General features: G+C 35.6%; 1 protein-coding gene across 1 annotated transcript; it reads left to right on the plus strand.

Annotated features, from left to right (window-relative positions):
• Positions 1-10,649: 10,649 nt before the first annotated feature.
• On the plus strand, positions 10,650-15,393 carry LOC113358727 (organic cation/carnitine transporter 7-like). Its single transcript, XM_026602381.1, has 7 exons — positions 10,650-10,907; positions 11,014-11,084; positions 12,780-13,054; positions 13,771-14,008; positions 14,143-14,701; positions 14,781-14,983; positions 15,097-15,393. The coding sequence occupies exons 3-7, from the start codon at positions 12,780-12,782 to the stop codon at positions 15,358-15,360; spliced, it is 1,539 nt and encodes a 512-aa protein (XP_026458166.1). The 5' UTR covers positions 10,650-10,907; positions 11,014-11,084; the 3' UTR covers positions 15,361-15,393.
• The last annotated feature ends 234 nt before the right edge of the window (positions 15,394-15,627 follow it).

The following is a 15,627-nucleotide window of genomic DNA, read 5'->3' on the forward strand; positions in this document are numbered from 1 at the left end:
AGATGAAAACCTGATTAGATTCAAGCTAATATCTTTCAACCGTTAGATCGAAACTTGGCTTGTTATACACAAATGAAATGCACGTTTATTTAGGTTTGTGTAACCATACCCAAACATGTACATCTAGTTGGTTCAACAGTATTTAACCAAATGGTTATCCATATGAGCACTTTCATATCAACCATATTCTTCTTTACCATAACTAGTTCAAATGACTCAAATGAAACTAGTTGGAGAGTTGTTCAATTACTTAGATCTTATAGAAGTATACAAGACACAATCGAAGCAAAAACGATTTGATTCACTCGAATCGCTTCATGAACTTTATAGCCACGGTTTGCAAACTTGCATTCCTTAGTTTATATAAGTTTAAGTTCACGTATAATCGTTTTTAGAAAATAACCAAATTACGTACTCGGACTTGTATGCGGACTTAAGTACCCGGAATAAGTTTGTTTTTAATTCAAAAACTCCAGCAGAAATTCCCGGGAAGAGAACCTCCGACAATACGCGGACTAGGTACGCGGACTCTAGTTCCGGTTTTCCTGAGCAGCAAAGTACGCATACTTTGGTTCAAGGAATAAGGACTTATACATGTATGAGTTACCACACAATGCTTATATCCAACCATGGTTATATAATCTAAACTCTCATTTCACACACTATTTTTCTTCGAAGCAATTTTCAAGTAATTGAAACTTAATATGACTTTCGTCACTAGTAAAGATGAACTTGGAAAAATCGAAAGCTTACCAACACATATTTCGAGAAATAGATAAGCGAGATAAACTCGACTCGAAATAGCAAATGTGCATAATCAAAGTCTATATAGCAAAACGACTTTTGTCTCAAGATGGAAGACAAAGTAGATAGACTTTTGAGTCATAGATAAGTTCAAGTCTCCACATACCTTTTAGTCGATGAAGTTTCACCAGTTCCTTGAGTAGTTCTTCGTCTTTGTATGATGATCGTGATGGAGTCTTGAGCTCAATTACACTTTCTATCCTAGTCCGAGACTTAGCTATAAGTAGACTAGAAATCAAGACTTATAGTTTTGATCACTAAAATTGACAAACATGCTTGAGATAGAAACGCATGCGAGTTCGACCGAGCAATGCTCTAACAATCTCCCCCTTTGTCAATTTTAGTGACAAAACTATCAATACATATGGAATACAAAAATTAATAAATAAACTTTTGTAGCTTCTCTATGTGTGTTTCAATGGATGGCCTGTATTCAAATAGCAGTTTATTCATGAGGGCTTGAAAGTTTGCAGGGGCATTAGTAAGCCCAAATGGCATAACTTTGAACTCGTAACGGCCTTGATGAGTGCGAAAATCAATCTTTTGAATGTCAGGTGCATAAACTCATATTTGGTAATACCCTGAACGAAGATCTATTTGGTCATAATATAGACTGTTATTTGAGAGTCATAAGTACCGGATTTGTGAGGTTTGCTAGCTTTGCTATTGCAAACAGATTTCCCTAACTTGATCTCACGACCTAAACGGAAATAAATAAGCTTATCTGTTAGAGTCAGATTTGTATCAAAAGTCTTCACTTAGGTTGAAAGAACTCTTGGGATGTAAAGTGTTAGAGCACTGCTTGGTCGAACTCGCAAGCGTTGCTATCTCAAGCTTGTTTGTCAAGTTTAGTTGCCAAAACTATAAGCCTTGATTTCTAGTCTACTTATAGCTAAGTCTCGGACTAGGATAGAAAGTGTAGTTGAGCTCTAGACTCCACGATGTTCATCATGTAAAGACGAAGAACTACATAAGGAACTGATGGAACTTGAGCGAAAAAAAGGTATGTGGAGAGTTGAACTTATCTATCACTCAAAAGTATATCTACTCTATCTCCTATCTTGATACAAAATTCGTATTTCTATATAGACTTTGATTATATACATTTACTAATCCGAGTCGAGTTTATCTCGCTTATCTATCGTTCACTCAAAGGTCATGAACTATCAAAGTGTTTTGAGTAGAAACACAAATTGAGACATGTCAATAAACTTCATCGAAGAGAAAATTGATTAGCAAACAACTCAAACTTGTTCAAAAGACCGCTGAGGTATGCAAGATTTTCTCTTCGTCAAAGAAGTTAGTTTCCAAGGATAAGACAAGACCATTAGGAAGAAGCTTATGGTCTAAACACTATGAGAAACAGGGTTCTATGAATTCCGATCGAAAAAGGATATGGTGGAAAGATTACTATTCACCCCAGCCAAGGTAGTCAATATCGGTTGTACAGTTCGATATTACAGGTTTTTATCGGATATCGGAAAATACCTATACGATATCGAAAATATCGCTGATACGAAGACGAAACGATAAAAACATTCGTATTGGCCGGTACCGACCAATATATCGGTTTTACCTATACACTGATATTATCGGTTCCAGTATGATTTTTAATAAAGATGAAATCTATAAAAGGAAAGTTAGGCATTTTAGTATCATCTGTAGTAAAGATCTAGTTGTTTCGGAAAACAAATTGATCTATAAATCGTTGTTGGTGCGGCAAACTGGTTGCTTTTTTTGTTTGAGAATTTTTCCGCAACCCTTAACTTGTTAGAGTGTCAACATTAAGGTTTGATTGTGCATATGCAATTTCGAGGAAAGGGAGTTAATGAGAATGTATGTTAACTACTCTTATTTTGGAAGTTTGAGAAATGTTTATGACTGTTATTATTTTTGAATATGATTTTTATAGATATTTGAAATTATAATTTTAATAATGTATAGCCGATAATATCTTTTGTATAGGTGTATAGGACCCGCCCGATACGATACTGATACGCGATATTAACTACTTTGACCCCAGCACAACTTAAAATTGTGTTGGTTAGTGCATCTTGTCTCATGTGCCTGATCAAAATAGATAAGATTTTTCACACCTCAGGCTCTAGAAAAAGAAATTTTTTATTGTTTTAATTTTTATTTTATTTTTAAGATTTTGCTCTGAGAGTATTGTAATGTCTGGAATTCGTGTCGTTTTTCATATCTAATTGATATTAGAAAAGTATTCTCTGTTTCTTAATAAAAGGGGGTTAAAATAGACAATTCTGCCTTTTATAGGCTTGTGAGTTGTGTATACACGAACCTATGTGTTTAAAGGTTTCGTAACCCTACATTATTTTTTCCTTCCCTGAAACTCTTTTTAATCTAAGACTGCTTGTGGAGCTTATTTTGTGATTTCCTCTCACAAACCCATACGCATATGAATACTCCAAGCATCATGTCTTATGATGGAAAAGATGTTAATATGATTGTTAAGCAATCAATCGTGAAGGAAAAAGAAAGATCTCTGTTACCTCCAACTTTGAAAAGAAAAAGATGGAATGTGAGGAAGCCAAGAGTTGTTCCTTCAAATTCTCAGAAGTTTTCTAATGTTCTTGAAGAGTTGAAGGAAACAAGAATGGAGATTCAACAAATAAAGGATTTTGTTATGAGAACTCTTGCAATTCAGAAGGCCTTGGTTCGACATCATCAGCCTAGAAGGTTTGTTGGAATTGACTCCTTTCTTCACGAACCATATGTTCCCATGGCTGTTGACGACAAGGAGTACGGGGAAGATAAAGAATTTTTCAGAGGTCTCAATATCTAGGAAAACTTCTTACGAGAATTTATTCTTGTGTTTTAAGAAGGATAACTAAGGTTTGGAATAGCCATTATTGTGAGTACACATAGCTATGTCCAACATTTTCATTTTCAATGTTTTTAGATTTATTCTAAAGTTTGTTTGGAAGATGATTTTTGCAGTATTAATCTTTATGATTTCATATATTATTATTTTTTATGGGATATGTGTGTTTGCATCCGTGAATTATGAATGTCCCATACGTGGTCAAAATTTAAGTCTTTCATATGTCGATATGCAAGTTTTGCTAAAAGAATGAATGAACTTTTGACAAACAAAAGGTAAGCCTTTTATTTCATTATGCAAATATTGATGGAAGAAAGGATGAACTTTTGTTTACAAAGATTAAGTCTATTATATGTCATTGTGTAAATAGTGATGAAGAATAGAATGAATCTTTGTTTATTCCGTAGTATTAATCTTCCCTGATCCATATTTTTATGTAAACACTGTGCGGCTCCGTAAGTTCTCTTATGTGAGCATTTTCGATTAAATTAATCATAGGTTCTCTTGTGGTTAGTTTAATTGAGTTTTCTTGGATACAAATTCAAGTTTCATGTGATTTGTTAATGTCCAAGAAAATCATTCTTTTCTTATGAAAATAAGGTCGCTCTTGTTGTTCTCTCGGGAATGACATTTTATGGGGGAGAGTTCTTAATTGAACTTGTGCTTAATTGCCAAATCTTTGTGGGGGAGTGCGGTTGTGGAATATTATAGGGGTTATCTTGTATCTTTATAAATTCCTTGATGAATGCATTTAGTTTCAGCTATACGATTGCATCTAAAAATTTGATATGTACTTTGTTTTGGTCGTGAAGTGTCTCTATGGAAATTTCATTAGGATCCCACTAGTTTTCGTACCTTTGCCAAATTTATTGACAAAAAGGGGGAGAATTAATGTGTAGTTCACACTACAAATACATATGGTTTTCGGATCATTATGTAAGGGGGGGTGGTTTTCATATGAGATGAAGTATTGACTAAGGAGCAGTGATACATATCACCATAGTATTGTTGTCGAAGTTGTGATACAATTGAACTTTGATGTTGCGTAATAATACTATGACATTGTGTAACAATGATTGGGAGCTATTGTTTTCTCATTGTTATGGCTACGGATCTTCAACAACGATGATGTTGTATTGAATATCTTTGGAATCATTGGAGTACTTGGAAGTGACGAAGATTTCGAGTAATGTTGAAGAACCAATGAGATCATGCATGTGAAAGAGAAGCTGCAAAGTTTATTTATTTTGTATTCCATATGTGTTGATAGTTTTATCGCTAAAATTGACAAAGGGGAACATTGTTAGATCACTGCTCGGTCTAACTCGCAAGCGTTGCTATCTCAAGCTTTTTTGTCAAGTTTAGTTTCCAAAACTGTAAGTCTTGATTTCTAGCCTACTTATAGCTAAATCTCAGACTAGGATAGAAAGTATAGTTGAGCTCTAGACTCCACGCCGTTCATCATGCAAAGACGAAGAACTACTCAAGGAACTGGTGGAACTTCATCGCTAAAAAGGTATGTGGAGACTTGAACTTATCTATCTACTTTATCTCCTATCTTGAGAAAAAAGTCGTATTGCTATATAGACTTCGATTATACACATTTTCTATTTTGAATCGAGTTTACCTCGCTTATCTATTTCTCAAAATATGTGTTGGTAAGCTTTCGCTTTGGCCAAGTTCATCTTTACTAGTGACGAAAATCATGTTGATCATTTCAATTACTTGACATCGCTTTGATGAAAAATAGTTTGTGAATAACAACTATATAACATCCTCTAAGAATGTTTTAATGATTGGAATGAGAGTTTAGAATATATAACCATGTTTGGATATAAACATACTTGAACCAAAATCCATGTTTGTAATGAGAGTTTAGTATGTGAATTCATACTTGGTAAGTACAAAATCCTTGAACCAAAATATGCGTACTTTGTTGTTTAGGATAACCAGATCTAAGTCCGCGTACCTGTACGCGCACTGTCGGAAGTTCACATCCCGTGAATTTCTGCTGGAGTTTGTGAATTGAAAACAAGCTCAGTCGGGGTACTTAAGTATGCGTACCGGTATGGGTACTTAAGTGGGTTATTTTCTAAAAATAGTTTAATTCGTCAACTAAGACATTTATAAATTAAGGAATGCAATCTTTGCAAACCGTGGCTATAATGTTCATGAATCAATTCGAGTGAATCAAAACTGTTTTTGCTTCGATTTTGTCTTGTATACTTCTATGAGATCTAAGCAATTAAACAACTCTCTAACTTGTTCTTTTGAGTCATTTGAACTAGTTATTGTGAAGATCAATAAGTTTGATATGAAAGTGCTCATGTGTCTAACCATTGGTTAACTATTGTTGAAGCAACTAAGAGTACACGTTTAGGTACGATTACTCAAACCTAAATGAAGTTACATTTCACATGTGTATAACAAGCTAAGTTCGATCTAACGGTTGAAAGATATTAGCTTCAATCTAATTACGTTTTCATCTAACAGTGAATATTGAATGCTTTGTTACCAAGGTAACTTAGATTGTAAACCCTGATTTGGAGACTATATAAAGGAGAACTCTAGCAACTGGGAAACCTAATCCACACACCTCCTGTGTGATACTAGTTGTATAATCTAGAGTCGATTCACCTTTAACCTTAGGTTTCCATCGAGACCCTGTAGGTTAAAGACTTGAAGAGTTCATTGGGATTGTAAAGCCAGACCCAACTATTTTCTATGTAGTTGCGTGATCTGATCTTGTTGTTTCTATCATATTTGAGTACAATCGTAAGATTGGATTGAGATTAATTTCTCTGATAAGCAAGATAGAAAAGTAATCACAAACACCTTCGTTCCATCGTTTGTGATTCCACAATATCTTGTTTCGCTAGTCGATTAAGATTATTGTGAGGTGATTGATATTTCTAGGTTGTTCTTCAGGAATATAAGTCTGGTATATTAATTGGTTCTTGTTCACCTTGATTTATCAAAATACGGAAACAAACTTGTAGGTATTTATGTGGGAGACTAATTTATCTATTTATATATACTTTTCGGTGTGCTACAGATTTTTTTATTAAAGTCTTCGACTTTTGGTCGTAGCAACTCTTAGTTGTGGGTGAGATCATCTAAGGGACTCAAGTGCGTAGTATCATGTTGGGATAAGAGACATAAGGAGTGCAACTGTACCTTGGATCAGTGTGAGATTGATTGGGGTTCAACTACAGTCCAGACCGAAGTTAGTTTGTAGTAGGCTAGTGTCTGTAGCGGCTTAATACACTGTGTGTTCAATCTGGACTAGGTCCCGGGTTTGTTTTTTTTTTTGCATTTGCGGTTTCCTCGTTAACAAAACTTATGGTGTCTGTGTTATTTCTTTTCCGCATTATATTTTGTTATGTAATTGAAATATCACAGATTGTGCGTTGAATCGATCAATTCGTAAATACAACCTTTGGTTTTTGATTGAAAATGATTGATCCTTGAGCATTGGTCTTTGGTACCGTTCAAGTGATTTCTGTTGTATTCAATCAGGCTCGCAGATTTATATTTGTTTGATTAAGGATTGAATCGATAAATTGAGATATAACTCTTTGATATACTTTTTATTAAGATTGAGTCTAACTGTCTAGTTGATTCTCTTAAAAATATATTGGAGTTAGTCCATACAGATTGCTAAGTGAATTATTGGGTGTGGTTGTTAGACCCCCACTTTTTCATAAAGGATGACAACTAAGGAAACAATTGCGTAGAACCTTACGAGGTTCAAGAGACGTAAAGAGCAAAAATGTAATTGAATTTATTGAAGGGTGGATTCGGTCTCAACTACATTTCAGTACGAATTTCTGATAATATGATAGTGTTTATAATGGTTTAATACAGTTCGGTGTTCAAATTTAGACGAGGTCCCGGGGATTTTCTGCAGTTGTGGTTTCCTCGTTAACAAAACTTCTGGTGTCTATGTTTTTCCCTTTACGCATTATATCTTTTATCTTTATAATAAGATTATCGTAATTAGTACACAATCAATCGTAGTAGATACATCCATCTTGATTGTGATCGATTATATGAACTTGTTGTTGTAGAATTCGTATCTTAAAAGATAAATAAAAGTCTCGTACTTGGCAGAATTCCGATCCGGTTATTTTGATACAACTTGATTGAACTTGGATATTCATATTTGGAATCGTCAAAGTACACTCACCGTTGTATCGGGTTCACAGACTCCTTGTCTATAATATTATAATTGTGAGAGAAAGATATATAAACTCATTATACAATTTTGTTCAAGGATCATTAAGTTGGTCTACTTGGAATTGTATTAAGGTTTTGTTTGTACAGATTTTCGTACGAAAAAATTGGTGTATACTTGGTACCCCTCATTTTCATTTTCCTTGAGCAAGAACAATAGTTATCTTCTTTCCTTTATGTTTGAAAGTAATACTTAGTTTGGACAAGTTAAAGAGCATATCACCCGACTGTCTCAACCGTACCCAAAACCATGTCAGATCCACCAACTGGAAGTAACCTCAAATCACCAGTAAATTTGTGACCCTGCATAGTCCATTGGAAGCTAGAACACATGTCATCACTAATACTTTTCTCCCTACTTTCGAATGTGACCAACAAATGTTGCGTAGGATATATATTACACTACAACAACTTAGCAAGATCATTATTCAGAAAACTGTGAGTACTACCTATATCAATAAGAATTGAGATGACTTGTTTCTTAATGCACCTTGGAATTCTAATAGTATCCTTTGTTCCCACTCATATCAGATTCAATTGGTGAAAGGATCGCCTCTTTAGAAGTGTCTTCCTCCACTATTATCTCCTCCTCAGATGTATATTCACCTACTAGCAAGAACAATTGTTGTCTCTTATATACATGACCAAGATGGTAAATTTCATCACAGTTGTAACAAAGAGTTTTGTATTTTCTAAATTGCATTTGTTCATAAGTAAGTCTTTTGACGGGAATGGTGGGTCTATACTTTGGAGAAAAGGTTACAGAAGGTTTTGCAGTGAAGGGTTTAGGTGGAAAACTGGCTTGAGTAAATTTCCTGGAAGTTGAGATTTTTTTTTGAGTGGTTTGTACAAGTTTTTGTTGAACATTGAGTGTCTGTTCTTGCATCCTTAGAAGAGAAAAATCTTGCATGAGGTTAGTGGTGCAAAACCATAAGTATATAATTGTGTTCCTTCTTCAACCCTCTAATAAAATGATCATAAAATAAACTTCAGGTAAGCCAGGAAGTTTTCTTATCAAAGAGCTTTACAATTCTCAGAATTTTCAAAATAGTTATCAACATTAGTTAATTGGAATAATATATTAAAAATGCCCATATTATTTTCATTAGCAGGATTCTCAACCTTAATGCATGCTTCTTCAGCCAATTCAAACATAGAAGTAATAAATCTATTAAATTGAAGGTTTAAAAGCCACTTATCATCCTTGCTGCTAAAATGTATAGCCGCCATGATTAATTTTAAAACTTCATCTTTGAGATAATGCTTACATTTGTGAATCCATCCTCTAAGATTTTCTCCATCAAATCTGGGAAAATCTAACTTAGTGTGCACTGATTAGGATCTCTATTTCCATTAGTAGGATAAAAAACAGACCCTCTAGCTTCAATTGAGAAAACCCGCTGGGATTGCATATGTGAATTTATCCATGAACTCTTCTGGATCTTTATGATTATAGTATCCTTTCCGAAAATAACTTCATCTGAGTTTGAAAATAATCCATAGCCATCATTTGAAAAGCGAGATTATTAAATTTTCCACTTAACAAATTAATCCGTGATTGTTGTTTATCAAAATTTTCAACCAAATCCTTACAAGATGGTGCACCATATCCTTCCATTATGAATCAAGAAGAACGTCTCTGATGCCAATTGTACAAAGACTTAATACAATTCACAACTAGAATTGAGAAGTGAAAAGAAGATCTAAAACTACAACTACACAATTATTGATATTCTCGATAAATTGATCACAAAACACTTTTTTCCGTTGTACATTTAAACTATAGCTCTAATATGGAACATCTGGTTACTTTCCACGCGACAGCAGTAAGAAATATGTCCTTTTACAATTACAGAAATAATAGTCTTCCAAATAACAGTTAACGCATGGACCATAAATTGGATAAGGCAATTATTACATCCCATAAACTCTGATACTAATAAGTTGGGGTACATGATAGTTACATCAATAGGTGTATCGAGAAAAATCCACCGGTAGAAGCAGTTGTGTGGGACCCAAACCCACCCCCTGTTTTCCGTGTAATGGGCAATATAGTCAATCACGGATTCTGGTTCATCTCGGTCGGGATTGAGATACTTGGACAATTTTATCTCAGGAAGATTCTTGGGGAGGTTCTTGATGGAATCTCAGAGTAACTATTTCGAATTTTATACATATAGTATATGTTAAGCATTTTTCAAGCGGTTTACACACATAATTGTGTGTAAATACCACCGATTTTAAAACAAGTCTTCAAGTAAAATAATAGAAAATTCTAGAACCATATAAAATTCAAGAACTCCAACAAAGCATTCCGATCAATTTCAGCCAATTCTAGACTGAATCAATAGAAATTGAACCAAAAATTTCGACCAATTCCAACCGAATTCCATCTCGACGAAATTAAGCATTCCGCTATCTTGAGAAATGTATCCAAGGTAACGGAGATGACCGAGATTTCGCCGAAAATTTTAGTTCGGCTCTCAAGGTAGCGGAATGCTTAATTCCGAAATTGACCTTGTTTTGACTACATTGGTATGGGGCTCTCGGGGCTGTGAAATCTCGGACGATTTCCTTGGTGCCCCCAGAATCATTCATATTACATTGAGATGTCCAGATATTTGAGGTGCCAAGTGTTGGAATGAACGGACGATGTAGTGTAACAAACTTAGAAGTATCCATATGGGATCAAGAAAGCCCCAACACAACCGTTAAAATACATAAATCCACATCCACGAACTAAACAACACAAAAGGTCGTTGTCTCTCTCTCTTGTCACATTTGAGTCTCTTTGAATAAACAACACAGTCATTTTCTTTCTTCTTCTTCTTCTTCATCTTTGAAGCAAGAAAAAAAAATCAAACTAAGAATGAGACTTTGACTTCACAGGCAAAAAACCAATTTCCGCGGAACCCCTTCCCTCATTTTTATCTTCTTTGATCTGAAATCATCTCAAACGCCGAACAACGGAAGGAACAGAAGATCCCTTATTCATTCCTTCATCATTATCATTCTAATCAGAGTAAGTTTTTTATTTTTTCCTGAGCTTGTGAATCAATAAAAGATAACATCTTTATGATTATGAGATCCAAATCTCTCTAATTGATATGCTTCTGTTATTATTCTAGATGCATTGGAATTCCATGACTTGAATCGAACCACCAAAGCTGTATGTCCCTTCAGTAGCCCATTTGAAGAGGTAATTTCTGTAGACACCTCCTCCTTTTTCTTTTTCTTTTTTTTTGATAAAAATGTATACATTGCTTGCTTGTGTTGCAAAAAATGCCAAACCAAAACCTTCTCCTATTCTGATTCATACTCTAATAGAGTTTTAGCTAACTTGTCTGCTTGACTATTACATTTTCGATTGACATACGAAAACGAAAAACTAGTTACTGTACACAAGTTTTTGGATCTCAGCAAAACAGACTTGCACCCCCAGTTCGATATTAGGGTGTTTAGCAGTAAGAAAATCAACTATGTGCTTGATTTAATTGAGAAGAATCACTCTGCTAACTCCTTGTCCTGCTGCCTATCGGACAGCTTCTCTACTAGCTCTTCTTTTTTATTCATCTGAGTTCCGGCTCCGGCCTCCGGGAAGTCACAAAATAAGCCTCCAACTGTTTATCCTGATTGTTCCATAAGAAATTTAACATTAGGAATGCACAGTCACCTGAAGTTAGTTTTTTCATTTAGGCATAAAGGATGGTTAAAAAGAACAACTAGTTTTCCTGAAGATTTGGGATGTCCATCTGAAGAGTGACAAATTAGATCCTTGGGCTTTGGACTAATGTTTTCAAACACCACTTTGCACGGTGCGCCTGTATATCCGAACGTACCAGAAACTAGTATAGGCATTGTGATCCCTGTGTTTATCATCTTTTACCCAGTTAGCACACCAATCTAAAATGCTGGTTGGTGACACAGATATTAGATATAGACCTCTCCAGATAGCTTCTACAAAAACACACCTTAAGAACAAGTGGTCAGCATTTTCAACATTCATTGTATTAGAGAGAGGATTGTTAATATGAATTGGAAAAAATCTTCCAATCCTTGCTCTGACTGGGAGATCAGCAATTGCCTTCCAAAGGAAAATCTGGCTCCTGGGCATCAAATTAAGATCCTTTCTAACCACAGCATTTCTATGACATAAGTAATGTATAAGCAGACTTGGCAGAGGCAGAGCCATTTTCTGTACCTATCCACTTATGGAGTGTAGTCCATTATGGCTAGCAAATTGTTCAAGGATTCTAATTTTCAGCTCCTTGTTTAGGCTTTGGGATAGAAGCATGAGGCAACCATTTATCATTCCAAACACTAATACTCCTATCATTCCCTATCTCCCAACAGTGATTCTCGTTAACAAAAATACACATCTTCTGCTATTGAGTAATCTTGCATATGTTCTTTTATATATATATGCACTAGTTAGGTTCAATTTTTTTTTCTTTTCTTTAAAATTATTGAGAGACGAGTTTGAACCTAAGTTTATGAGTATCAACACCCACCGGCTTCACCAACCTACTAGAGAGGCATCTCAGCTTCAAATTGGGTGCTTTTGAAATACATGATGATATAGTATCATTGAGAACATTTCGCACAATGCTAAAAAAGAACAAAATTAGTATATCTGATGACACCCTTTTTTATGGTTTCAAGATACACCAATTCATCTCAATCGGAGTTTCCTTGTTTCTGGTTCTTAGTTTTGTTCATATCTCCGACGAGATTCTTTTTTGGACTCTATGTAATTAGTAAAGTTCTGAATGTACGATAACCTCCATGCTATAAACGATTGACTTAATGTTGGTACATATAGCTTCTAATAATGTAAAAAATCAACTTTTATATGAATCCTGGCTGAAACTCTAATATTCCCTTGGTAGGGCAGATGGGAGGAGGAGGAGAAGGTGCAAGTTACACTGTAGATGATGCACTTACAAAAATGGGTTTTGGGACCTTCCAAGCTCTTGTACTTGCTTACGCTGGGATGGGTCAAGCTGCAGAAGCAATGGAGATGATGCTTTTGTCTTTTGTTGGACCAGCAGTTCAGGCTGAATGGGGCCTTTCTTCTCGTCAAGAAAGCATGATTACTAGTGTTGTCTTTGCTGGTATGCTAGTTGGAGCATACACTTGGGGCATAGTTTCAGACAACCACGGAAGGAGGCAGGTCCTTTCTATTTAGTTTTACTTTACTATCTTATGCTCCACATGATTGTTCCTTCAGTCTTAAACTAAATTATTTTGAATGCAAACCTCTTCTTCTGCTTTATCTTTTACTGAAGTGAAAAACACGTGTTCCCTATGAATTGTATTTTCCAGTTTATGGGTGAAACTTGAATATCTACAGGTATATCCAGTTCGCCAAGAATCTGAAAGCTTGTATCCACTAAGTGTTAACTTGCTGCTTAAACTACGGGTTTCATGATTCTTTTGTTTTTATTCAGCATTGAATTCGTCGAAAATATGTTGCTAATACTGCTACCATAGGTCCATAGCTATACGAGTACTGAGCGTCCTGTTCCAGACCAACCATAGAGGGAATTTATTCTAATTTTGGATCAGATGTAACTGCTAGCCAACAATGTACATGACTGAACTTGAATAAAAAAAAACACTCTTCCTACCCCATGTACGGATCGTGAAACTTCCTGATCGGCCTTTTGAAGTTGTGATTTATGAACCACTGCTTAAACGTAGGTGATTGAGTTGAAGTGGATGTGTGTTTGCTGTGCATTTTTTTTATTTGCTTAATCAGAATTGTGGTTTATAGAAATAGAAAAAACTCATTACTTGATTATTTGATTCCTTTATTACATTTAACTGTTCCTTCTTATAACATATCTCCTCATTATTATATGTTCACTTCTTTCATTTTCCAGGAAGGGATTCCTCATAACTGCAATTTGCACTTTTTCCGCCGGGTTTTTAAGCGCTTTGGCCCCAAACTATATTTCATTGATTTTTCTCCGTTGTTTGGTCGGTGTTGGTTTGGGAGGTGGCCCAGTCCTCTCATCATGGTTTTTAGAGTTTATTCCTGCTGCTAACAGAGGTACTTGGATGGTAATCTTTTCTACTTTCTGGACTCTCGGAACAGTTTTAGAGGCTTCTCTTGCATGGGTATGACTACTATAATCCTTTGCAATCACCAAGTTTTTTACACATCTTTTGTATTTCTTAATAAATCTCTATCCAAAAAACGTATTCGTAAAGTTTTATTTTGCATATTTATAGGCGGCATATTTTTACTGCAGTTAGTCATGCCGACACTGGGATGGAGGTGGCTACTAGGAATGTCATCTTTTCCTACATTATTTCTACTCATATTCTACAAATTTACGCCAGAGTCACCAAGGTATTTTTGCACAAAAGGTAGAATAGATGAAGCACTTTCCATCTTAGAGAAAATATCGAGACTGAATGGAGCTGAACTTCCTTCAGGCAAGCTTGTATCAGATCACATGTATGAGCTTGAGCTGGATGAAAAAAGTAATCCATCAGAAGATACACTTTTACTATCACCCACAAAGAGAAATGATAGCCCCATTGCGTCTCCTAAGAATAAAGTATCGTCAGAGACCCAAGGAGGTCTGTCTTCATTGCTTTTGCTACTTTCACCAGAATTAGTGAGATCAACACTTCTGTTATGGATTGTGTTCTTTGGTAATGCATTTTCATATTACGGTCTCGTATTGCTAACTTCGGAGTTAAGCACTCAGAATAGTCAATGCGACCCAACTTCGTTGCATTCAGGAAACTCGCCAACCACAAATAACAATCTCTATCTAGATGTTCTTATAACGAGTTTTGCAGGTAAACTAAGTTCCTATATTGTACTCAACCAAGAAGACTAAATTTATTTTGACTGTTTGACTTTAACTTGTCGTTCCAGAGTTTCCTGGGCTTCTGTTGGCGGCAGCTATTGTAGACAGGATAGGGCGCAAGCTCTCGATGTCAACAATGTTCTTCATTTGCTGCATATTCCTTTTTCCTCTAATGTTCCATCAGCCCGAGAATCTGACCACGGCTCTTCTTTTTGGAGCTCGCATTTGTATTACAGGAACTTTCACTGTTGTGTATATTTATGCCCCCGAGGTTGGTCAATCTGCTCTTGTTAGCTCAACCTTTTTTCTTTAAGATAGCTAGAATCCTATATAAGACTCTAATATGCATGGTTTTAAAATTTGGTTTTGCTGGCTATTCTGCAGATATACCCGACGTCGATTAGGACGACTGGTGTAGGAGTGGCAAGTTCAGTGGGAAGAATAGGAGGCATTATATGCCCAATGGTGGCAGTAGGTTTGATACATGGATGTCACCAAACACTTGCCATTTTCTTATTTGAGGTTGTAGTATTTCTTGCTGGGACTGCTGTTGTATTCTTTCCCTTTGAAACCAAGGGACGTGAACTTACCAATAATTCTGTAATATCACCATCATCATCATCATCTAAAAGCAACATATCACTGTAATTTGACTGATGAAATGCATATGCTTTTATATCATCTTCATTGCGTTTAAACTTGTTAACCCAAGGAAAAAGTCTAAAAAACCTGGCTTGGTGGTTAAAGTGGAAATTGATAATGTCAGATGAGACCCATCTAGGGGCTGAATGATTTAGACAAAAAAAAGGTGCCGCCACTTGCCAAGGGGGACATTGTACTGGTCCACCGTCCCTCCATGCATAAGGACGCATTATCCAATTGGGCTGTCTGTAAATGGATAGATATACATATGCT

This window comes from Papaver somniferum, chromosome 3, assembly GCF_003573695.1.
Source record: "Papaver somniferum cultivar HN1 chromosome 3, ASM357369v1, whole genome shotgun sequence".
Classification (NCBI taxonomy): domain Eukaryota; kingdom Viridiplantae; phylum Streptophyta; class Magnoliopsida; order Ranunculales; family Papaveraceae; genus Papaver; species Papaver somniferum.